The sequence below is a fragment of the Dermacentor silvarum genome, chromosome 2 (assembly GCF_013339745.2).
Source record: "Dermacentor silvarum isolate Dsil-2018 chromosome 2, BIME_Dsil_1.4, whole genome shotgun sequence".
Lineage (NCBI taxonomy): Eukaryota > Metazoa > Arthropoda > Arachnida > Ixodida > Ixodidae > Dermacentor > Dermacentor silvarum.
The window spans coordinates 129,444,013-129,470,569 of NC_051155.1; the positions used below are offsets into that span (position 1 = coordinate 129,444,013).

Sequence of the window (26,557 nt, forward strand, 5' to 3'; positions counted from 1 at the left end):
GTGAGATGCATTCATGTTTGCTTGTGCGCGCGTGTTTATTTAGTAAGCGAATGTTTACACGTTTACACAGCCCATAAATATGCTATCCTTACTTCGATCGCTGTCTACTAATTTGCTATCGCAATCGATGCTCCGCCTTTGGGCGACATTACCACTTTTCAATATTTTGAATATTCGCACACCACTACCTGTTTGTGTGTCCGGCCTTGATTAAGGCCATCTGGGTTTCGCGTCATTTATTACAGCCCTCATCCTTCTCATGATCACGTTGTCGGTTTCACACAAAGGTATGTAAGCAAATACACACGTGAACATACAAGCACACATATGGAGGTACGTACTTCAGGCAAAAGGAAGGACTAACACAAGGTGGGCGTAACCTACAAAGAAAATTATTGAGGTAGAGGCAACTACAAAGAGCCCTTTTTTTCTCTGTCGACGTCCGATTTCAACATGCACGCTCAGGATACGTGTTGCCATAGTATGAAAATTACATTCATCGTCAACTCGCGGTGATCATCTCAAAGGGCTAGTTTTACGTTGTCATGATATGGACCACCCATTTCTTAGTCAACCCCCAGTTGTGAGCATGTGCCATTATAGGGAAGTCACCACCTGCTTCGGGAGTACCAGAGAGACCGCACAACCGATACGTATTCGGTTTATTTCGAACGACAAGAATAAAATGCCCCGGCAACTTTCTCCGTTGTTGCCTCCAGCTTTCTCTTCAATTTGTTTTCTACATCTCCCGCCGGCCAGATTCAACCGTGGCAGTCTTTGAACCAGTATGACCGCTGAATCGGTCTCTTGACCAGTTTTTCTTCAGGCGTACGAAGCACGCACGCCTTTACTAGGCCATCCTTGCCTAGGAATGTATTTTAGGCCTTGCAGAGCTTCCACTGCGCTCTTTTATGTGCTTCTCCGAGTAGAAGCACATCTTTTGGTATCTTTGTGCTATCAGCCATTTTTATACTACCACACTTGAGTTTATTTAGACACTCTTGTTTCCTTCTTGTCCTACGTGTTATTATAGCCTTTTTCCTTTTTCTCCACCCATGCATGAAACCGTGTTCACTAGGTTTTTACCAAAAAAGCACTTTTTCAGCGTGGTGATTTGAAGCGTTGACGTCTTTGTTCGTCTTGGGCTACGTTTGACTGGTTCGCACCTTATTTCTGCTAGCGTGCCTCAGCTCATGCTAAGTGCGACCCCGACGTTGCCGATCCGTTGCCTAGGCCTTTGTCCGTTTCTTAGAAGAAATGCTCCTTCGAATCGAACTGTGTAAATGATGAGGAAAACGAAAATGACAGTGGGCAAAAGTACAAATTGTCGAGCAACTTACACTTCATCCGGGGAACACAGATATCCATTATTAACCTATAACGAAATCACAAAGCATTATTATTATTGAAGCAGAAGGTCACACCAAATGCCACACGGTAAGCTTTGCAGAGCCCAAGCGGTCACATTACGTTTGCTACAGACAAGGAAATACCCAAGTCCAGATTTTATTAACAGGATCTATCCGAAGAGGGAAATTCTAAGCAATTCTAATAAGTGCAATGGCATCATTACTCTTGACCACATGCTTTGGCAGTGTCCCGCGGTCTGCACAGACTGTGACCAGGTACAAGGTTGGTGGCGGTAATTGCTACACAGTGAATCACTCTCCGACCAATTACGGGCTGTGCAGAAGGCCCGCGATGTGGCTGAAGGGCTTGGCCTGACAGTCCCAACGTGGGAGCGGCCCGCGTCAACCCGGGGTTGACCTTCAGGACCCAATAAAGTTCTTCATACATTACCATACAAATTGTCGCAGGTGGGAACCGAACACCTTCCTGTTTACATAGTATTCATCTTCACTGCAATCCTCATGTCCCCCGGCAGGGCAGTTTTCATGACAGGGGCTCTAACTCTAGAGTAACTGTCCGTCGCCTCCCCTAACGACTGCAATGCTCTTGTCCTTACAACTTTTGGAATAGCTTCTTCAAGCCATCCACATTTTTGGAAGTCGTCACGGCTTCCACGTTTGCTAGTTCTTTCAGGTATGTCTCTCTTGAATTATCTTGTCGCCCGAACATTTCTATCATAAGCGTGACTGAATGCTTGTAATTCTCCTCGGATAACTGTAAGCCTTCCACAGAGACGCTGCCTCTCCGTCGAGGGATGTCAGAAGGTAATTACATGTCTTACTATTCGTCATGTTCATTCTGCTGTGATCCGACGTCTCGAACTGATGCCAAAACTTCGTTCATGCTCTTCTTTTCCCATCAATCTTAATTATCTCAATCCATGGCAACTTACCCACTCTCTGTATTTCCGACACGTGGTTAGTACATTGCGCTGTGCTTACTTCGTCTGTCACTATTGTTCTTTCTTGTATCGCTTGCTCAAACTCTCTGATTCGTTCTTCTAACTTGGTCGTTGCCGCAACAAATCTTCATCTCACAGTGCAAGACTCTTTCAAATTCTGTTTCCGAGTCTCCCGGTTCGATGATCAGTTCTACCTAGGAGTTGACCTCGTTTAATGTCCCTGACACGCTCTTCATCTCGTTTATAAGCGTCATTAATTGCACTCTGTCGGCGTCTTCTGCGAGCTTCTCATCAATTTCGCTGATGAGTATCTTCGCATTTATTATAAGCATCTTGCGCTTCTTCGACAGGACTTCTCTGTTAATGTTTAAAATCGTATTTAAAGAGCTCTTGCCTGTCTAGCTGCGTCGCCAACAATCGCGGTCCTTGCCGCGGTGGTTCGGCGGTGTGCCAGACACCGCTGTCCAGTCTTTCAAACCCGTTGAAGCGAAAGGGGGTTGAATGCGTCGTGCCTGTCTTCATGTATCCGGCACACGGCACCATGTTCTGGAAGGACCAGAGAAACCACATATCCTATATGACGTCAGTTTACTTGGTACAACAACAAGAACGACAGTTCGGCAGGTGTTACACTCTTTTAACACAATAAGGTGGAAATCCTGCTGCACATTTGGTAATACATGAAGTTATACAATCGGGGCTAGACTTCTTGCAAGACATAACGAGCCGCAATGGGAAGTTCACGTGTGGCATTAAGGCGACCTCCTGAACACTTAATGTAGTATCTAAAGTTCAGCATCTTAGCAAATTAAGAGGCCACACTTGTAGTCAGCGAGATGGCTGCGACGTGACGTGTGCAATCAAGCACACACTAGGCACACCTTCAGTCAGCCAGAACTGTGGAACAGCCGTGGTTTCAGGGATGCATGCTCGTCTCGCACCTCCGGAGCCGCGGGTTGAATTCCCACCCAGACTGAAATGTAGGAAGTTTTCTTTATAAAGCAACTAATTTACTTTGTGTACAGGAACTTTCCTCAGAAACGTGACGTCAATCCGAGAATCGTTTGCGGCGTCGGCCGTTTTTCTTCACGGCGCAGTTTTCAAGGTATATGCACGCATGGTAGCGAGGGCGCCATGGAAGCCCATGCGTCCTGCAATGGAGGCAAAGCAGCGCCATCTACATTTCGAGGGGCAAACTTCTCGGCGGAAAAAAATTAACATTTACCGTTCGATACTTGTGGCGCCAAGTATTCTACTGCGCCAGCCGACATCACATCGTTATGACATCGCATATATCGAGCACACAACAATACAAATGAAGCGTAATATGTGAGAACATACGCCACAACATCGCGTCACTTTTTTTTTCTTTATTTCCAGCTTGGCTACAAGCCTGAACAGGAGTTTGTCAGATCACACTCGTTTTATAAGTGTTAAAGCATCCCACATTGATATCACATCTGCATGACAGTCAGTCGTTTTGTACACATCACGTACTTTCACAACCATTTCAACAAAATAATCATGCACAGATCGGCCTTTAACATCACAGTGTCTATATGCCAACAGAGAACGCCAGACTGCATGCAGCCCGAGTAAGAAGATAACGTCCATCTGTTCACAATCGCGTTCAGGCGGCAGAAAACGAATGCCATGTGGATTTAGGGGTAGGTCTATCTTTAAAGTTCTCTGTAATATATCCCAAAAGAATATAGCATTATTACAGTCAATAAAAACATGTTCAATAGTTTCAGCTTTGTTGCACAGAAAGCATCTGCTACCCCAAGGCACATAAATGCCCTTTTCTTCTAACCACGTTTTAACCGGCAAGGTTCCCGTGTGAAGCTTGAAGAAAAAAGTTTTAACGTTGGCTGGTATCTGCATATTTTTAACCCTTTTGAGTACGTCTTGCCCATGCCCTTCGTGAAACATTAACCGATACAATGGTACAGGGAACACACTCTCCACAAGATCCTTCATAAGACGCTTTCTTTTTACATTGGAGAGGTACTCAAGGGAAAATCTTGCTCTGAGGAACCGATAGGACGTAATAACTTCGCGCAGGAACCGTGACATTGTGTAACGAGGGCCAATGGCCGATGATACAAAAAAATCGGGTATAACACCTGCTAACATGGCTTGAAAAAAAACAACACAGAAACGGGTCTCTTTCGTCTCTTAGCAATATAAAACGCGTTACAACTTGCTGAAGAAACAAGTGGCACAACGATAGTCCACCTCTCTTTACTCGACGAAACAAATTTGTCCTTGATGTTCGCTCCCACGTAGAGCACCAGATAAACGTGGCAAAGATGCGGTGAAATTTTTGAATGTGCTTACGCGTGCAATGCAGTGCCTGCAGAAGATACATAATTTTCGCGGCGAGAAAAACGTTACAAATAGTGGCGCGTGCAAAAATGAACAATTCACGGCCGCCCCATGCTTCGGCCATCGCACGCATTTCATCTGTTTTTTCGAGCCAGAGTGACTCGTTCTCACGATACCTATCCAAAGGTACCCCAAGATAAGTGCTAGGTGTTGTGAGCCATTTAATATTTTCAAAAACACCGGGCGTGGCATTCCACTGGCCATGCCACAGACCAATACTCTTTTGCTTATTAATTTGACTGCCGCTTTTCTCGCAAAACTTGTCAGTAATTCTTAATAATGAACTAACACTCTCTCTATCTACAGCAAACAGGGCAACGTCATCGGCATAAGCTAAAACACGGACTTCACACGATTGTATCTTAAACCCTCTGATTCCTGTACTATTAAGTATTTTTCTACAGAGCGGTTCTAAGAATAAAGCAAAAAGTAAAGGACTTAACGGACAACCCTGTCGAAGGGAAGAGAGTACTTGTATGCGCTGTGAAAGTTCACCATTAACAATTAAATTGGTACATGAACTTTGATATGCCATTTTGATGCCTTTACATATGATGGAACCGAGTCCAACGTAATTCATTAACAAGAAGGGAATACTATGTGGTACCATGTCAAAAGCCTTAGCTAGATCTATTTGAAGCATCGCTACTTTGAGGAGAGCGCTATCACAATATTCTAAAATGCTTCTAGCTACATGAATGTTTGTAAATATTTTCCTACCCCTAATGCCACATGTCTGGTGCGGCCCAACTAACTTCCGTATAACTCCCTGCAGCCTTGCTGCAAGAACTTTCATTAAAATCTTATAATCAACATTTGTCAACGTAATTGGCCTGTATCCTGTTACCTTACGTAATATATTACTATCTTTGCCCTTTGGGATTAGTACTGTGTGCGTACGATTGAACGATGGCGGTAAAGTCCCCCGCTCAAGCGCCTCTGAAAATACTTCGTGCAATGCTGTTGCCATATCCGTCTTAAACGCCTTGTAAAACGCTGCGGTAATCCCATCCGGACCAGGAGATTTGCCCGAGCTTAGGTCCTCAATAGCCCTCTCAATTTCAAACATACTAATATCCTTTTCTAATAAAATTGTTTCCTCTTCGTCTAGTGTCGGCATCTCTGCCAGAAACTCATCCTCGTAGCCCGGAACTTTTGGCTCACGACCAGCAAACAAGTCTCGATAGTAACTTTCAAATGCTGTCATGATAACTTTCTGTTCTCTCGATATCTTACCATCACATTCAATTTCTAATATTTCATTTCCTCGAGCGTACGCCTTTTCATCTGACAAAGCTCGCTTTGTTGGTACTTCCCCCGTGAGATATTTTTCAGCTCGTGCACGTATAATTGCACCTCTGTATTTATCTTCTTCTAAGCTTTCCAGTTTTCTTCTAACGTCTTGCAGTTCTTGTGTCATAACACCCGGATGAGCTGTTTCGATTCGCACCAAGTCTTCCAACTCTTGCCGCAGGTCCTGTTCCTGTTTTTGAACTTGATACTTCATGTGTGCACCCCTTTCTATTGCGTTCAATTTTACCCTTTGTTTAAACAACTCCCATTTTTCTGCGGCACTGCGTAGTGTGTCACTACAAAACTGCTCAATTTCTTTCTTTGTTTTATCTAAGAACACTTCATCGCTGATTAGCTTAGTGTTCAATTTCCACCTTTCCCATTCAAGTTTTCTTTTTTGCTTTTGGCCTATCTCAAACCTCACTATACAATGATCACTAAAAGAGACAGCATCAACATCGTAATTCTGACACAGAGGTGCAATCTCTGAACATACGTACGCACGATCTAGTCGTGCATGACTGGTACCTTGAAAGTGTGTGAAGTGTTGGCGACTTCCACCCCTTGCGAACTGTGCCACATCACTTAAAGAAAATTTGCTCACGCATTCTTTAAGAAAAGCCGCACTTTCATCATTTATACTAGCAGTGGTTGAACGGTCTTCTACATTAAGCACACAGTTAAAGTCACCCAACACAATCACACACCTTTCACAATCAAAATACGTACTCAGTTCGCGAAAGAACAAACATCTTTCATGCGACTTTGTAGGTGCGTTGACACAAATAAATCTAAATTTTGCCTCCCCGTAAGTAAGGTCACATAAAACAAAACGTCCTTGCAAGCAGCTTGTAACCATTTCCACAACAATGCCAATAGAATTTTTAACAAACAAGATACATCCAGCTGATGTTCCCACCGCATGGCTCACGCATACATTGTACCGTAAAGAAAATTGTGCTACCAATCTGTCGGTCGCTTCCTCTCTGCTAACCTTAGTCTCCTGGACCGCAAGCAGGTCTAGTTCTCTTTCTTGCATGATTCGTTTGACCTGATATTGCTTGCGACTAGACCCCAGACCCCGTACATTGAGCGTACCGACGCGTAATGGTGCAGGTATACTAATCATATTGATTGTAAGCGCGAACCATCAGTACAACGCTTACCGTGGCTCTTCCCTGCAGTGGGAATACCGGGGTGTTACTTGTCGCGTCTCTGACCCCGCACCGGCGACGCTGACGCCGACCGGACTTCGGGGACATATTTTTATTGCGATAGCAATTATATGGACACTCCAAAGCAGATTTCTGCCGTCGGCCGTCGCCGTCGCCGTCGCCGTGAGGTTCCGTATGACGTCAATGGAGATGAAATCGTCGCCGCGCGCCGCCGAACGCTGTATGTGCAAGTGAAAGGGCGCGAGGGACGCGCGCTTTCACGGGGAGTGAACGCACGGCGGCGAACAAACGCGCGTTCTGTGCCGTGCTCCCTTAAGGGCTGCAGAAGTAGGCGTCTCTTTCCTCCTTTACAATCACCATATATGTAGAGCAAACGCGCCTTCTTCTGACGCACGAAAGGCCGTGGGAGGGGGGGGGGGGGGGGAAGGGAAGGGAGGCGACGTTTAGCTGTGGCACCAAGTGCCTATTTATATCAGAGGCTCCGGCAACAGTCACCAACGCCGCACGCATTTTGTGCGAACGCGGGCAAAACGCCGACGGCGTCGACAACAGTGCTGTGTGTTGCCGGTGCTGCTGCATGTCCAAGTTTGAACAGCGGATAAAACTACTATCCTTACTCCGTATAACTCTCTACTAAGTTGCTATCGCAATTGATGCTTCGCCTTTCGGGTGAAACTGCGACAACTTTTTACCCTTGGCGCCAGCAACGCGTTGCCTCTGACGCTCCAGGCGTTTAACCTTGCGTTCGGTGCTGTCCTCCGTCAACTTCGGAATGCCTGTTCTGAGACGCTTCCCGCGCGCCGCGGTCGCCCCCGTAGCGTCTGCTTTCTCTTCTTCGGTAGTGGTCTCGGTACAATCGCTCATGTCTTCCTCTTCACTTGCTTGACTTAAGAGCGGTGCCTCCGGCGTGCAGACTGTTTCCGCACGCACTTCAGTTGCCTTCGTCAAGTCCTGGCTGTCAGGCATTGTCCCTCCAGCTTTCTTGGCGTCCGTCTCCTGGACCTCGCCTACGTGTTCCTTGATGTTGCTGTTGGGGGCAGACTTTTCAGCTTCCTCCGCGTCCATTATGTTCTCTTGTATGTCGTCTGTTGGGATAACCGTTTTAGTTACTCTAGCGTAACTTCTTGCACAATCTTGGCTTTCATGTCCAAACACCCTACACACTCCACAGCGTGGCGTCTGACAGTCCCGTCGTATGTGTCCTTGCCTGCGGCATCTCAAACAAAGCGGTGACCGACCCGGGGCCACAAGAAGGACGGTGCCACTTCCAAGCTTGAAGAGATGCGGCAGGTCGTCAAGCACAACACCTTCCTTAAGTCTCATTCGCACCACCCTCGTCGTGGACGTCGCATGTTCAAAGCCAGCGACGGACCAGTTGTCGTTAGAAACCTCAAGGACGTCACCAAAGTTGCTCAACACTTGTCGAAAGCTCTCGTTTTGGACAGCAAAGTCGACCCAGTGGACTTTCACGGTTACGTCTTGCTGGATGGGGTCAATGACAGCGCAGAAGCCGCCTTTGACCTGAAGTCCACCCGTTTTCAGCAGAGCATCCTTGTCAGCCTTGGTGCGCAGCTTGACCAGCCAGATGTGGTTCATCTGGAAGGCTCCTATACCGGTGATGTTCTTGATGATGCCCGCTTCTTCCAGTGGCTCTCGAAAATCTTCCAGACGATATGGTCTTTTTGCCAGGTCACCGTGCAAAAACACACACTGCTGCATGCTCTCTCCCGAAGGCAATGTCGGGAGCAAAATCCTGTAATCCGGGGGTGCAGAAGAAAACCTGTCACCGCGGCCAGCAGCGGCCGCCGAAGAACCTCGCACGGAGCGAGCCATCACACGTCCGTCCTTCTCAAAAGTTGAACGCGGAGTCACAACATCGCGTCACAATCCGAAGTGAATACTCCCCATTTCTATTTATAGACCTCACTCTATAACCGCACACATTACACTGGTGAGCCTTGTGAGTTTTGCATGAATTCAGACCAATGGGTTCACCAAGATTTTGAACGAAGTATCATATCCATGCACCAATACTACCAACACACATCTGTTATTTTGGTGTAAAGATAAAATTAACAGTAAATTGAAATTATTCACAAAAACCACACTTTATTCTTCACTAACAAAGCACGCGTGCCACCTGTACTACTGAAGAAATAGCTACAACGTAATATTTAGTGGAAAGGCAGTTCAAAAATAAAGTTACTGATCAAATATTATAAGATTACCGCCATATATATATATATATTGTGACGGGGCGTCAAATAGATAAAAAAGGACAGTATTTATGTACAGGGATTGTTGGCAGAGATGGCGAAGATGGCTGAACACGCGCAGCGTTTGCCGGCGATCGTCGTCTTCTTCCTTAATGCAAGGAGGCGGCCCGTAACATCTAACCGCCCCGGCGGGCTGAGCGCCGTCTCGGCGCAGACTAATTACACGAGGAGGCGACGGAAAAGTACGGCTTCAGTCGGGATACGTGCACGACGTCATGAGATGGCCGGGTAGATGGTGAAGAACTGTTCAGTGGGGTGATTTCATAGTTCACGTCACTAAGTTGCCGTAAAACCTTGTAAGGTCCGATGTAACGCGATAAAAGCTTTTCGGAGAGACCGACGCGACGAGACGGAGTCCAGAGAAGCACTAGAGATCCCGGAGAAAAGCAGAGGTGCCGGTGGCTGCGGTCGTAACGGTCCTTTTGGCATTATTGTGAGTCGGATAGTCGCTCATGAGCTATCTGACATGCCAGATGCGCTCGCGCGGCAGCATCGCGGGCATACTCCGTGGTATGTTGTAGAACAGCAGGTAGGAGCGTGTCAAAAGGCAATGCAGGATGGTGGCCATACAGGAGGTAAAACGGCGAAAAACCGGCGGTGTCGTGACGGGAGGAGTTGTACGCGAACGTGACGTATGGCAAAGCGCTGTCCCAGTCCCGATGATCGTCAGACACGTACATCGACAGCATATCTGTTAAGGTACGGTTCAGCCTTTCGGTGAGCCCGTTGGTCTGCGGGTGGTACGCAGTAGTGAGCTTGTGCTCCACAGAACAGGAACGAAGGAGGTCATCGACAACTTTCGACAAGAAGTAGCAGCCTCGGTCTGTGAGCAGTTGCCGAGGAGCACCATGACGAAGGATGACGTCATGAAGGATGAAATTGGCAACGTCAGTGGCGCAACAAGTCGGCAAAGCACGCGTGATGGCAAAACGCGTAGCGTAGTCGGTCGCAACTGTGATCCACTTGTTCCCTGAAGTAGACGAAGAAAATGGACCGAGGAGGTCGAAACTGACGCGGTAGAATGGCTCGTGGGGTATGTGAATAGGATGCAGGAGGCCTGCAGGCCACCCTGAGGGCCGTTTACGTCGCTGGTAAAGGTCACACGCAGCAACGTAGCGTCGAACAGATCGGTACAGACCAGGCCAGAAAAATCGGCACCGCACGCGATCGTAAGTGCGGGATACGCCAAGATGGCCAGCGGTCGGAGCATCGTGGAGTTCTTGGAGAACAGTAGCACGAAGATGCTTGGGGAGAACAAGCAGAAGCTCTGGGCCGTCGGGAGTGGTCCTACGACTGTAAAGAATGTCGTCGTGAAGCTCGAACAGATGAAGCGATCGGTCGGGCTGACGAGAATAGAGGCGGTCAATTATAGATCGTAACGTGTCGTCACTTTGCTGTTCAGTGCGTATGTTGGCCAGATTTGCAATAGCCATGACGAAGTCACTAGTATCACGTTCGGCGGTGTCAGGCGGGTCGACAGGGTAGCGGGATAAGCAGTCAGCATCTTGGTGCATCCGGCCAGATTTGTAGAGCACGTCAAAGGTGTACTCCTGTAGTCGTAACGCCCAGCGGCCGAGCCTTCCTGTAGGATCCTTCAGCGACGAGAGCCAGCAAAGGGCATGGTGGTCCGTGAAAACGAAAAACGTTCGGCCGTACAAATAAGGGCGGAATTTTGCCACAGTTCAGACGAAAGCCAGGAATTCGCGCTCAGTTATCGAATAATTACGCTCCGATAACGAGAGAAGGCGGCTGGCGTAGGCAATGACACGGTCCTGGTCGTTCTGGCGTTGGGCGAGTACTGCACCTATGCCGTGGCCACTAGCGTCGGTGCGAACTTCTGTAGGGGCCGACGGGTCATAATGCGCCAAAATGGGCGGTGAAGTCAGTAAACTGACAAGGGTGATGAATGCAGCAGCTTGTGCACGACCCCAGGAAAAAGAGATGTCCTTCTTGAGTAGCTCAGTAAGCGGCCGGGCAATGTCGGCAAAATTCCTGACAAAGCGGTGGAAGTAGGAACACAAGCCGACAAAGCTCCGTACATCGCTAACTGAGCGAGGAACAGGAAAGTCTCGGACGGCACGCACCTTGTCGGGGTCAGGTTGGACACCGCTAGCACTAACAAGGTGACCGAGAACGGTGATGTGACGCCAAGCGAAACGACACTTGGAGGAGTTAAGTTGTAGGCCAGTGCGGCGAAACACATCAAGAATGGCCGACAGGCAGGATAGGTGGTCCTCAAAAGTAGGCGAAAAGACAATCACGTCATCTAGATAACATAAACACGTAGACCACTTGTAGCCCCGAAGGAGAGAATCTATCATTCGCTTGAAGGTCGCGGGGGCATTACACAATCCAAAAGGCATAACCTTGAATTGGTAAATTCCATCCGGTGTGACGAACGCAGTCTTTTCACGGTCCATGGCATCAACGGTAATCTGCCAGTATCTGGAGCGTAGGTCGATGGAGGAAAAGTACGTGGCGCCATGGAGGCAGTCCAAGGCGTCATCGATTCGGGGCAGGGGGTAGACGTCCTTGCGTGTGATGTTGTTCAAGTGTCGGTAGTCAACGCAAAAGCGCCAGCTGCCGTCTTTCCTGTTTACTAGCACCACAGGGGACGCCCACGGACTGGAAGAAGGTTCGATAACGCCTTTTGTGTGCATTTAGTCAACTTCGCCTTGGATCACACGACGTTCGGCGAGGGAGACACGGTAGGGACGGCGACGGATAGGGCTCGCGTTCCCCGTGTCGATGCGATGTTGGACAACACATGTTTGGCTCAGAGAACGATCGTGAAAGTCGAAAACGTCGTGGTAAGACTCCAGGAGGCGGCGAAGGTCAGTAGCTTGATCAGAAGGAAGGTCATCAGGGATCATTCCGACAAAGACATCGCGCGGCGAACTGCGTGTGGTGCAAAGGAAGGACGAACTGGAGGAACTGGTGGGATCCAACGCACAAATCTCGCAGTCATCCGTAGCAGTGATGGCGGCGAGTGACATGCCTGCCGGAATCAGTTGAGGAGAGGCACTGAAGTTTAAAATAGGAATGGCGATGCGGTTGCCGGTGACAGTCACGAGGGTGTTGGGTGTTAGACACGGCGACATTCTTGGCGAGCAGAACGTCCGTTACCAGGGATAGCACGTAATTGCCATCAGCGACAGGAGGGCTCGAGACCATGGCGATATACATGGCGGCTTGCGGGGGCATGCGCACATTGTCGAGAGAGCAGAGACGTGCCGAAGGCGTGGTGGGGCATCGGCTAGGTGAGGTAGTTCGAGCTGCAGGAGGCCAGTTGCACAGTCAATTGGGGCAGAATGAGTTGCGAGAAAGTCCACCAAGAATAACGTCGTACGGACATTGTTCAAGAACGGCAAATAAAACAGTAGTTGGGTGACCGGTGATGGTGACGCGGGCGGTGCACATGCCAGGGATGGTGGGAGTTCCTCCATCGGCCACTCTTACAACGTGGGAAACAGCAGGTGTGACCACCTTCTTTAGGCGACGGCGAAGACCAGAGCTCATGACAGAAATATTAGCCCCGGCGTCAACAAGTGCAGGAATCGTCAAGCCATCAACGTCAACGTCCAACACACAGCGTCGAGTCGGCAGAGTAACTAGAGGGTTTTGGGGCAGAGTCGTAGATGCAGCGTTGCCTCCAGGCGCTGCATCGTTTAGTTTTCCGGAGTGAAGGAGCCGCGGTTGCTCGGCGACGGGGCGCGGCGAGGTGGCGGGGAGCGGGAGGACGGACGACGGTACGGTTGCGAACGCGACTGGTGACCTCTAGGTGACGGCGAGCGGCTGGACCATGTCGTGGCAGCGTCAGGATTGTAGGGGTGTGCCGCAGATAGTGGTTCAAAAGGGCCGCGATCAAGGCGGCGAGCATGGCCAAAAGACGGAGTACGTGGCGGGAACGACCAGCGGTTGTGACAGTAGCGAGCAACGTGCCCGACACAGCGGCAGTGAAAGCAGATAGGCCGATCGTCTTCAGTTCGCCAATCAGCAGGGTTTCGCGATCGTGGAGTGAACCGCGGATACCGAAGTAACGATATCGGGGCCCCGGAAGCGGATGTAGGGCTGACAACGGCGCAAGCAGCGTGAACCCCGAGATTCGCGAGTTTGTTTCGCACGATGGCTTGGAGGAGTGAAACCGCTGGTGTGCTTGAGTCGCCGGCGTTAGAGCTGCTAAAGAGGCTAGCGGGAGCCATTGCCTCGATTTCACGGCGTACAATTCTCGTCAATCCGGCTGACGGCGGCGAAAGGTTGGATTGCGGCCGCTTTTCACACGAAGACGTTGCAGCGGTGTTGGGAAGCCGGGCGAATGGTCATTCAATACGGCGGCTCTTAGCCTGCTCGAAGCGCTGACACTCCTCGATCATGGCATCAATGGTAGCACAATTTCTGCACATGAGCAGATTGAATGCGTCGTCCGCTATCCCTTTCAGGACGTGGCCAAGCTTGTCAGACTCTGGCATGTTACTGTCAGCTTTACGGCACAGCGCCAGCACATCCTGTATCTAAGACAAATATGATACGAAATATGATAAATACGTCTGGGCGCGAATTGACAGCTGTTGCTTCGCAGCGATTTTTCAACTGGAGGCCTTACCGAACAGGTCACGGAGCTTTTGTTTGAATGTATCCCAGCTCCCAAAGTCGGCCTCGTGATTGTCATACCATAACTTCGCCGTTCCACTGAGATAAAACACCACATTGGCCAGCATCACTGTCAGGTCCCAGTGGTTGAAGTCGCTCACGCGTTCGTATAGTGTGAGCCATTCCTCAACATCGATACCACTGGTGCCGTTGAACGTTCCAGTGTCTCGGGGTTGGACTACTACAATCGGTGTCCGCGGCGCAGAAGCAGATTCCGGTTGGTGTGCCATGGTGGTCGCACCGCAGCGCCGACCGCTTCGGAGCTCCGTCGTCTGGCGAGAATACCCAGCACCTCCACCAATGTTTGACGGGGTGTCAAATAGATAAAAAAGGACAGTATTTATGTACAGGGATTGTTGGCAGAGATGGCCAAGATGGCTGAACACGCGTAGCGTTTCCCGGCGATCGTCGTCTTCTTCCTTAATGCAAGGAGGTGGCCCGTAACAATATATAGCCATTATCTTTTGTGGCTACGCATAACAGAGTTTTTACGACATTACAGTGTTAAATACGGTAATACAATCTCGGCATATCTCACCACGCATCGCCACGAGTAAACTTCAGAAAGCCGGCACAGTTTCGAATTCATAATCGTTCGTGGATGGAAGCAAGCAGCCTGTGACTTCACTTTTTCCTATTCTAAGGGAATTGTCTGTACTATTTCAAATGGAGACGTATTGAATGCGTAATTTTTAACAACCAGTGTTTTGCCCCGTGAGATGTAGTCGCGTTTTAATCGCACGACCATACTTCATGTCACTGCTCATTGACTTGGAACCGTATTTAAGCCTCGCCTTCGGGACCTAGTGAATTGACCTTGCAGTTTCGCCAAGGTCACCGCCAATGTAGACACCTAAGGCTTTTGCCTTAAAAAACAACAGTGTGCCTCCTGGAACCTCTTCTTCTTTTGTCGCCTCCCAGCTGTTCAATCTGTTTTTTTTTTACATCACCGTAATTAACACGCGCACACGCTTCTTGACCGATCCTCTTTTGTCAGTATGTGCGATAGTACGGAAATCATAATCATCATCAACACTCAGTGGACATCGTGTTTTATTGGCTACTAAGCGGCCGCTACGCATCAGTCCAGATCCAGCGCACATAATGGCATCTATGTGAAGCGACTTTTTTTGCGAAGCAATTGATTCCTGCGTCTTCGGCGCAAAGGAAACTGGAGCACGCATGTGACGTCATGCACCCCTGCTATACACAAGTGGATAAATCTTATATTGACTTTTTATGAACTCAATCAAAGCAAAACTAGAAATTGCAACATCTTTACTTGCTGTCACAAATAAACAGCTCTTTGTCGCGAAAAACTCGCTCAAAGAAAGAGACCACTTGGTTGATATCCACGCCCTCAAAGTTTGGTGTCGCAAACAAGGTAATGTTGCGACCGGGGATCCGAGGATTTGTGTTTTCCATTCAGCAGCCGAAGTAAGGGAACGGGGTCTGGGCTCTACACCCAAGATGTTTACATACAAGTTTGTTGGGTGTTAATGTTTTTTCGCAGAGGTTCTTCTCGCAGGGATTATCATTTAAGTTATTCGACTTACGCGCCTAAGTGTTGAGTCGTGAGGCTGCATGCTAAAATCCAGGTTGAAGTGTTTCTTCTCCGGTAATCTTATATTCAAATTTTATCATATTTTTAGGGGGAGGCACGTGCAGCTATTATGTATATGGTATTTACATCTTACTGGCAGAAGGACAGGGTTCGGGCAATCCGCTCATGGCACCAGCTTGATGCAGTAAAGATGCAGCTTCATCCCAACTTCTTTATAACACGCGGTTTCTATTACTCTGGTGTCTATGCTCTAACCGAAAGCCTTGTATTGATAATCGAACACGTGGTGGCATTGCCTTTATTTAGAGAAAATGTCAGCACATTCTTCTATTACGAAGAATTTGTACAGTGGCGAATCTATTTATATATCTCCGCAATATATAAATCGCATTGGCCTGAACTAACCTGCTTGAGTACCTAGCAAATTACAATGCTTCAATAGATGAACCACTCAGTTGTGTTTTAAATCGTTCATTATGACGGCAGTACAATGCCGAAGTTGAGGTAGTTGGAGAGCGATCATCTTCGAATGCTGTCCCAACATGATCATGACGGATTTAAGCAAAGCATACGTCCTTACATCGCTGCTTCCACTAACTGCTGCTTACCAAAGGCTCCTCTTACAAGGCGTCCAAAGGTTCCTCTTACCAGGCGTCTAAAGCCGGTTAGCGTCTGGCTCTTGTTTAGTCATTCGTGCACTGGACACTCCGATGCGCGCTGTCCGATACTTAAGAAATGCAGAAGAGCATGAACAACTACACCACCACACTTGCAGATTCATTTATTGTCCAGCCTTTACAAACGCAGCAAAGTTGCGTTTGCTCTGCTTTTCCTATTTATCATTTTCTTCAAGCGCCAGCTTTGAGGCCAAACTCTAAAGGCGCGCGAACTGTCGCACGCCATTTCGCTTTGCCGAGATAAGCAAACCGCAACGTGTTTCTGGGTGCGCGTGAGACAGCAGCCACGAGCGAAACGTGGCGACACTGACCTGTCAAGTCGGCGGGGCACTCGCCCCGCCGCTCAGACACAAGCGAAAGACAAGTCGACTAGCCAAATCGAGCTGCGCTCGAACTATCGTCAGCCGCCGCAAACATACCCAGATATTAGACAGCTTTAGCGAAGTTCCGCTTACGCTCCGCTCCGCTAAGATTTCACGCTCTGAGATAGTGCAGGGAACTGCGTAGATATCGCGTTTGATAAGCGCGTTTTGCCGAGACGCGAGCGACGCGCTATCAACTCGGCTGCAAAACGACAAAGAGGCCAAAGCCGCTATTCTGGACATTCCGCCATTTTCTTCGAAGCGTGACGTACGCGCGACGCTTAGCCCCGATTTGCTTTCGTAACGTGACGCAAATTTGACGTTTCGCCTAAGAAACTGTAATGTAGGCATTGAACATAGCGTGGTTGATAAAGCAAAACAGTTTTCCTCCCCAGCAAAAGTAAAGCAGCTAGCTCAAAGCGTACGATTATTCCATCAAAATCGTTTCTCGCTTCCGTCGTCTGCATGCGCGCAGACTGTCGTCTGCTTCATTAGCTAGGATGCGTGTCCTCGGAAAACGGAATGAGTCATCGTATATTGGCGCCCACGCGCTTGCTTTCTACCTTGAGACAACATACGCGACCTGCCAGTGATAATCAGCGCACGTTCTAGGCTGCGTTATCGCTATCTCGTGATCCGCAAGTGACTCAGCCCGACTCGCCTGGCTGAGAAGCGGCCGAATATCATCGATAGCGTTGCGCGCGCCACAGGTATCCGCTTGAGCGACGCAAACGCCGGCACTGCCATCTCTTGTGCACTTCGCTGCTTACTCGCACCGCGAGAGGATAAAGCCCCTATATTTACGAGAGGAAACTTCAAGGCGCCGTCTTGCGTACGTTTATTTTTGTAAATTAAAAAGTCACCGTTGCCATAGCCTTTGATGACGCGAAAAGTCATTAATATTGATTACAATACAAACGCAATAGTGAAAAGTGCAAAAAGTCGCAGACAGTTTGCTACTTTCAACCAATATTATTTCAAATAAACGTGTTTTTAATAAAAATGATGGTGCAAAACACAAATGCCAACACCACCCGAGAGCGATGCAAATGCTATGAACACGCGTTGTGAACAAAAGATTTTTATGGCCCGAAATGACAGGGGAAATGCGGCGATACGCATGCCTACAGTGTACTAGTACACTGTACGTATGCCTCTCCACTGCCATTGCATATGGCCGCTCATTACCATAATTCGCGCGGCTCGTCGCACCACAAATTATGGCGGAAAATCTCTGCAATGGCGGCCCAGCACAACGTCACGCAACGTCAAATTGACGTTTACGAAACGGCCCTTCCTGTGACGCTCCTCAGGGGATATTCCTTCAGCCAATGAACAAGCTGACATGCCGGCTATCTTGGAACGCCACCACATATTCGCGAAATTGCAGATGCATTGCACAAGCTTCTGCACGCTACCGTCCACTTTCTTTTTGAAGCGCTCAAGTCGCAATATAGGTGCCAAGGACCTCAAAAAAGTATTAGTCGATAAAACTTGCAGCTCAACGTCACGCTTCGTCATTCTGACGAAAACGCAAAATTGCATTTTGCAAAACTTCCGTTTCCCGGCACAAATTTTGAAACACGTGACCTCTGGACAGCCAATGAGACAGCCAAGATGGCGGATAATGGCGGCCGTGCAGCCGCCATGCGTGTCCAGAATAGAGCCCCAAGTACACACGCCAAGGTAAATATACCTGGTAGCGAAGCTTCCATAGAAGCCCATACGTTCAAAACATGGCGATTCATCTGTGGTTCATAAAGTCCCTATATAAGAAAAGTACCGCCATCCTTTGACAAATGCCGCTTCGCTCTCTCCTGTGCTATCCTGTATCTCCGATTGGGCGATGATAGCGCGCGCTTTTCACTTCTTTATATTTTCTTTTTTTCCGCCTCAGAGCCATGTTGAAAGTCTTCTGCGCAGCCGCAGTCGCTGGCGGCGGCGGCGGCGCGCGCCCGGCCTGAAAGCTTCAACGTGGACTTTCTAGGTGCGCCACCGTCGACTTGGCTTTCGCAAGCAAAAAGTAAAGAAAAAGCAAGCGCTTTAGGAGAGGAGGCGGCGGAGGAAAGAGTAGATGGTGGTACTTTTCTTATATAGGAACTTTAGTGGTTCATAAAGCCCCTATATATAAAAAGTAGCGCCATCCACTTCCCTCCTCCTCCGTTCCACTATCGCGCTCGGCGCGACCAGCGCGTTTGAGGCGCGATATCGACAGTGGCGCCGCCTGCGTCGGGCCTGCCGTGGCAGACGACAGCTAACGCGCTACCAGAGGAAATCCGAGGAAAACTTCAATCGCGCCCTGCGGAGAAGTTTTTGAGGGGCGATTTTGCTTCGTCAGTCAGTAACTGGTCTTAATAATGCCGTTTAGGAAGTAGCAACGCGACGATGCGAGACGGCGCAAATATCAAGTGTGCAGCAAGCGTTTGCGCACGCCGGATGGTAAACAAAAAAAAGCATTTTGCCCTCGCCTTGTCGGTTGCGGCAACTTAAGGCGCAGCAGCATGCCATCACAACAAAGTTCTTGTCCCTAACACGTTTGATCCGTTTGTGCGTACAGCACTTTCGTCGCACAGGCCCGAGAATGGCAGTCGGAGCGCGCTGGAAAGAAAAAAATATACAAAAGCGCAACGCGAGCTTCCACGTGACATGGATTGGCCAATGGGGATATGATAAGTGGTTCTTGAGGGAAAGGGAAAGGTTGGCGCTATCTTCTGCAGCCCTTGAGGGAGCACGGCTCAGCGGAAATGGGGGAGCGGAGGAGGCTGGGGCGACAGGAGGCGGCAAGGAGGAAACGCCGGGCTGAGCGCGGTGGCGGCAAGATCTAAGGATGGCGCTACTTTTTATATATAGGGGATTTAGTGGTTCATGGGGCTTAGCGCTATCTGTGTGAGGAGGGAACACTTCCGGCGGAAGGAAAAATAATTTGACGTCATATCCGTTAAAAACAGAAGTGACGTCATTTTCTTCTCAAAGGCTCAAAATTTGTTTCCGAAGGCTGGCCATTAGAACTGTATATTCAAATGCCCCGCCATTTGACTTGATGGGCTTTTCGAGCTTTCAGCGCGGAAAGCGATGTGCGAAAAGTTCAGCCGTACGGGTGTCAAAATCGCATTGCTGCACGTAACATACTTTCTTTGGAGGCCCACGAATGCTTTGGGCATAGAGTGCTCGTCCTTTCGTCGGACGCCAAGCCCGTCGGCCAGCGCTGTCCCACGAAAACAACTAAAGTAAACAACTACCAGGCGGTCGCAACTCCCTACTTTTGACTGAACAGGTTAAGAAATGATGAAGCTACCCGCGGCCACCAAATTGAGACAAACGTCGACAAGCGAAGCAACACAACATGTGAGCGGGGCGTGAACTTCACGATCGCGCCTTTCTGTCCACTTCAAGAGCTGCATTCCATTGCAAGTGATAGCGGCGTCAACGCCCACCGCTATCGGTGGGCGCTCTTACGGTGGGCGCTGAAAAAAAGGTATTTATTGATAATGATCAAGTAAAATAGAGTTGTTCTTTTTTTTGTCATGCGTACATAAAATTGATTAGGAATTTTATTTTCGTCGAATGAATCTAACTATGTCACGCTTTAATTAAAAAACGCTTTTTTCTTTCCCGATGTTTGTTCCCTCCAAACAATCGATGCTCCCATAACCACCCTTGCTGATGTCGGTGACAATTCGTTCTGAACCGCTTTTCGTCCGAAGCTCCGCGACCATTTCCATCGACCTTGGACACGCTGTCACGATCCGCTCAGTCGGCTTTGTAGCGGAGCGAGGGATGCGGTCTTCGTTCCGCTGCCGGTATGAGCGTTGTGCGCAAGCGCAATAGCGTTCCCAGTAAGCGGTTGTGTGGCATTTGCTAGCATATGCCGGTCTGAGCGGAGCAGACAGCAAGCGCTCAGCTAAAACACTCTATTATCTCGGTCCAAGTCGGTCCAGGCCACGCTGCGGAGCGTTCGTGTTAAGCGTGCTAACGGCTGTACGTGTTCTAACAACTATATGCGAGCTACCATGCCTGAAGTGCCGCTCTAGATAAAAACGTACCGGCAATGGCTTGAACTGCTGTGGCATTTGTGCTACTCCTATGGATTAAAAGTTCACCCAATGAAAGCGACCACTGGGGCAACATCCACGCCGACAATGTGTGATGAGACAAAAAAAGGTCGGGTTTCGGCGATTTTGCCGGAAATAAGGCTCGAACAGTCTTGATACTTGAACTACACGGCTTAGAAGCCTAATCGGGCAGTCGTGAATCGAAGCCGCATTTTCGTAGCGATGTCGTTGTCTTTGTTATTCCTTGTCGCGTTTTTCGTGCTTCATGTGTAGTCAGAGCTACGCTCTACCTGCGTTAGGAATAGATCAGCTGACCATGAAGGTGGATGATACGAGTGGCATAGAGTTGAGTGGAATGCATCTCTACAGTACCGTGGCACTGGAAGCTCAATTCCGGCTAGAAGTATTTCTTCTATGGTGATCTTCTCATCTTACCAAATTCAATTTTTTTTTGGTGATCAACATCATTGTAGTACTTGACATCTTAGTTGCCGAAGTAAACTGTATCGGTAATGCACTCACAGCATGATTATATATAGCTAGATTTCGTCTTCATTATCACAAGTGGTTTCTGCTACACTGTTGACTGGGCTTTAACCAAAGGCTTTATATTCATGTTTACAGTACACGTAGGGAAATTTGTGCTAACCTAAAAATTGTAAACACAACCTTCTTTTGCCAGGTATTTGTACACGAGTAATGTACATTTCAGTAGTGTTTTAATTGTATTGGCTGAAGTAACCTGCTTGGTGGTCAGAAAATTACTCAGTCTTGATATATTACCCATCCAGGTGTGTCCCAACATGTTTATGATAACTGGACTTTACCGGTGACCAGCCTCTTAGAAAATTATAAATCATTATATAATTACATCGACACTTCCATGAGCTGCTGCTTACCAGCCGTTAATTTTACCAGGCGTCTTCGGCTGAGATGACGGAAAACAGGACATCGTATCACACAGCCGTGGGGACGTCGGAGTCACCGGACATGGATTGGAGCCAAAAACAAACGTCACCATCCATGCAATCTGATGAAGTGACTGACTTAATCCCGGTAAGGTACTATGACATTCATGCAGATGTGTGAAGAAGCCGTTTCAATTTCAGCGCTGACCTTAAATTCAAGCCGTACGTCGTTCCTATGTGAACCGCTTCTATTGATGAATACGGCATTTCCATCAAATCTATTTACCAAGCTGCGACGAGAATAGTGCTGCGAACCATTACTTAGTGATCGACATACAGTGCGTGTAACTTCGCTGGGAGGAAACGCACAGCCCGGTTATGGTCCTTTCTTTGGATAAAGAAACTGCGCAGCTTACAGCCAGAACATGGGATTGATGTTTTACAGACAGGCCTCACGTCTATTGCAGTGTACATTCCCTGTTTCACCTTAGTAAAGCCTGACATTTCTCTAGACAACCTAACTTACTACCACTTCATTCATCATCCCAATGTCGGTATTAAGCAAATGTACCATTGAGACGCAAAGAATCACCGCTGCGCATGCTTGTGTTCTTTGTCGTTTGGCACGGAATCACCGTATTACTGACCTGTGAATAAATAGGGCCTAAATATATTGCACTGTATACGCTGATTCTTTTTTGTTTTTTCACTCATAACGGTGCTCACCGTTGCCATGGCAACGTTTTCGCTTACACGAAATGACGCCTACTCAAATGTAGGCTTGCTTAAACACCACAAGTGCAAATTGATGTTGAGATGGAAACCTTCCATAATAAAGTTGTGTCTTGTGTAATAAAGGCCCCCAATGAAGTTGGATTCACTTGCAAAGTGTTATTGCGGTAAACGCCGCCATAGTCCACACTTTTCATTAAATGATACATCCACTACAGGAGAGCTCATTGATTTAATGACTTCACTCTAGTTGAAAAACAAACTTCAATGCAGTAAACGACTGCTCCCTTGGACTTCTCATACGCACTACATATAGATTTTAAAAAAACATATGTGAATACTGGGTTGCTCCCAACGCCATTGAAGTTTCATTAGGTAGGTTGCCGGTGTTATTGTCGAAAATATACTTCGCACTTAATTGACAGCTATACCGTCGTGTTGAAAGGCTCGGTTAGAATATGGAATAAGCAAGGGGCCTTATGAGGAAACTGTAGATCTGGGGCTCCCATCTAAATACATGGGAAAGGAGATATGGCTTTTCTCGGCAATCACTGCACCAATTTAGATCAATTTTAAATTTAGTGACTGTTGGTAGAAAATGTAGATTTAGGGCGTCAATTTCTTCATAAAGATTGTTGAAAATCTCACATTTTCGGAAAACGAAACTATAACGTTTACAGCTCTCTAACTCAGCAATCGAAAAGGATATCACAATTCTGTACATTGCATATAATAGTAAATCCAAAGCGGACCAAATTGATGTATTATACATGGCTCTCAAACAGACCACTAATAGGTGGGCTGAACTATTCCAGAACCCTTGTAAACAATGTAACAAATTCACGTAAGGTATAACTTGATTTTCCTATTTGTCCGCTTTGGATGCTCTAACAGATGCAGTTTACAGAACTGTGGTATTTCTTCTTGGTGCTGAGCTATGAATTTGTAAACTTCGAGGTTCTATCTTTTTCAAACTTAACAACTGCTGAAAATTTAATTTAGACGATTCAGGCCTTAAATCGAAATTCCGCTTCCAACAGTCACTAGAAATTATTGTTATATCGCAAATTCAACAAATTTCACCAAAATTTACCCAGTGGTTATCTCAGAAAAGCGTTTCTCATTTTACAAGTATTTGATGAGGCAGCATCGAAGTTGAGCCCGAGCTAAAGCTTCCTCCTTTGCTAAAAGCCAAACTCCTCTTAGAAGTGTCTCTAAGCCGGTTAATAGTCTGATGTTTCGGCATTTATGAACTTTTCTTGTGGCAATCATGATATTACATGATATTCAGATCTCGTCATCTTACGTACACTTCGTAAATACTTAACTGGCGTGATTCTCGCAAAGCACATTCCAGTATAAAAAACATCCATCTTGGCTGGAACTTATTTATCACAGCCTGTTTTTACATCCCATGGTGACTCGGATCTATGGAAAGGCTTTACCTTTAAGATAGTGCACATGGACACATTTCCGATAATGTCAGACCAAACAACCGGCCAACCAAATATTTTTTTTAATTTTTTATTTATTTGCTTATTTATTACATCTCAAAAACATAGGGCTGTGCAAGGCTCCGGATTACTTTTGACTCCCTCTGGTTCTTGAATGTCCACCGTACCCTGTCTGTACACTAGGCTCCCCGCGAAATTTCGCTGCCGCTGTCAGGAATAGAACCTCAGGTACCATGTTCGGCATCGAATTACGATAAAACGAAGGTGGTAGTAGTTTGCTTATTTTTAACTTGTTCCTTTTATTTGTAGGAGCTCACTCAATTGTTTGCAAGGAATCGAAGCTTAATTTTTTAGCCTCATTACTTTACTAGTTACATTTTCAGTTGGAAGCTACGTGTTAGTTGGCAGTATATCCGCAGTAAATAATCTAATGTGGAAGCATTCTCGCAATTTGTCAATGGGTGATGAATAGCTCAAACATACTGAGGTTCAATTGGCTGAAGTAACGCGTTGGAGTTGTCCGCAAATTACTAAGTTGCAGTAGTCGTGCAGGATTCGTGCACCATGCAGTCGTGCACCATGCAGTCGTGCACCATGCAGTCGTGCATATAATCCGACTATACCCTATTGGGGATTTGTCTCATACCAAAAGCAAGGAACACAAGATACTCTTCCGCTTTCAATAAATATTGCTTATTATACGCTTCTCTTACCAGGCTTCCTCAGTTGAGATGACAGCACAGACGGCTTCGCATTACAACGTAGTAGAGACATCACAGTCGGCAAGCATTGAAGCGAGCCCCGAGGAAATGACAGCGTCCGTCGAAACATATAACGCAACTGACGTTATCCCAGGTGAGAAGCTACTTAGTTTGCTTATACGAATCAGCGAAAATGTCCTTGTCATTCCCGCGCGCATTGCATTTTTTGTCTGGTGTAAGCATGTTTCATTGATATTTGTATTCTTATCCCACTTCATCTGAAGGCTCGGAAATATCCAGCGAGTACCGTTACTCTTACGGCCTGAACTCGGCTAGAAGCAAGCGGCACTTCAGATTGCTGTTGCACAAAAAAATTTTGTCCCAGGCGTCACAGCAATTTTTTTATGATGGCCGCCACTGGACGCCTATTACTCACCTAGTTCCTGGTCTAGTCTTATCCTGCTGGACTAGTGACTATCTCCGATGAGTTGGCCTCTCAGAGAAGCTCTTATACAACGTTTCCTAGTACGTTTCTCGCCACGTCACCGACGTCACGTAAGATACTGCCCCGCTCAAACCTACGGCGCCGTCTGTGCCTCCGAAGAATGCCATGGCACGCTTCGCTAATCTCAACCCTTATGACAGGGGCCTCTGATCATTCACCGCTCTCACCCACATGCCAGCGATTTTGTCCGGGTGGTGGTGCCGCGAGTCTGAAGGCGACCAATTCAACTTGTCACTCAATAGTGGTGAGACAAAAGAAGAGAAATAAGTTCTTCCTTGATATTTTGTCTACTGCTATGTGCATGTGCCTCTTATTTTCTCTAGTTCTTGTTGGCGAAAAAATATCCAAGACTTCACTGCCTTACTTGCAGTGAAACTGTTGCAAATGACAATGCGCTGTTTCTACCTGCGTGAGCTCTTCAACCCACTACACTTGTCTTCCACAGCAGCCAAATCACTCGGGTCTGTGGTCATCAGTTTCAATGGGCACGCTACCGCGTTGTATACAACATGCCTCTGGTGTACTTTTCAATGCACTTGCGATACAGATTGCAAAAGTGTTGAAGGAAAAAATGGTTGCGTGTAGTGCTGATCACGGAATTGATGAGAACCTATTTTTCTCAGGGTAATCAACTGTCGCATCTGTTTGTTTTTTCATAATCGAAGTCACATAATCAAAGTCACAGTGTTTTCACAATAGCGTTGTCTGTCACGGGCAAACACAAGTGATCACGCATGCACCACACGCGCACAGTACGTTGAAAAAGTTGACCCCTCTAAGCTACAGACAGGTGCGCTTCTCCTCACAAAGTTCCTTACTGCAGAGAAACCAACTTCTATTTGAACTTCTCGCAAAGCTATGTGCGCACTCACGTACGAGCGCGTAGTGCACGCTGCAAGCACAAAATGCGCGTTTGGGGTGAACTAGTCTGCGCTAAATATATGGAAGTGTGTAAGTGCCCCATATGTGTTCCTTACCACGAAACAACTTCAATATCTTGGTCGGTGTAGCCGTGTATAGATAACGTGTTCACCGTGTATTTGATATGTAGTTCCTTGCGAATGTTTAGTACTGACGTGGGGGACGTTGTTTTCAAGAAAAAAAGTTCAGTTGTTGGTCCAGCGACCTTCCTGTCGCTTTGTCTATGTCTGCCTCTGAATTATTTTTTTCCTTTTTCAAGTTTGCTGGCATTCTGCTAGTATAACTATGTACCAACTAGCTCAACGAGCCACTCATGAAATATATGGAGTCTTCGGGGTAAAGTTGCGAGCAAGAATCGCATCCACTTGGTGTAACCACAGTGTCCCACAAAGCGTCGGTGTTATATAACATGCACTAGTAAAGTTGGCGTTATAACTCTTGGGGTCGATGACCTAGGTACAATTAGCGGCTTAAGTTTTTTTCCTATCAGCATTAACTGAAATCTGATACTATATTGCCCAGTATGCTAAGAAAATCTAAGCTACATCAGGAATTGCAGCCCCTCCACTAACCTACCAATATTTGTGC

At 47.4% G+C, this 26,557-nt stretch overlaps 1 protein-coding gene across 1 annotated transcript in view; it reads left to right on the forward strand.

Annotated features, from left to right (window-relative positions):
• Positions 1-26,557, forward strand: part of LOC125943532 (uncharacterized) — a 79,122-nt gene that overhangs the window by 21,269 nt on the left and 31,296 nt on the right. The window contains exon 5 of the mRNA XM_049662890.1: positions 21,667-21,804. Within this exon, the coding sequence (XP_049518847.1) occupies positions 21,667-21,804 (138 nt within the window). The remainder of the gene's footprint in view (positions 1-21,666; positions 21,805-26,557) is intronic.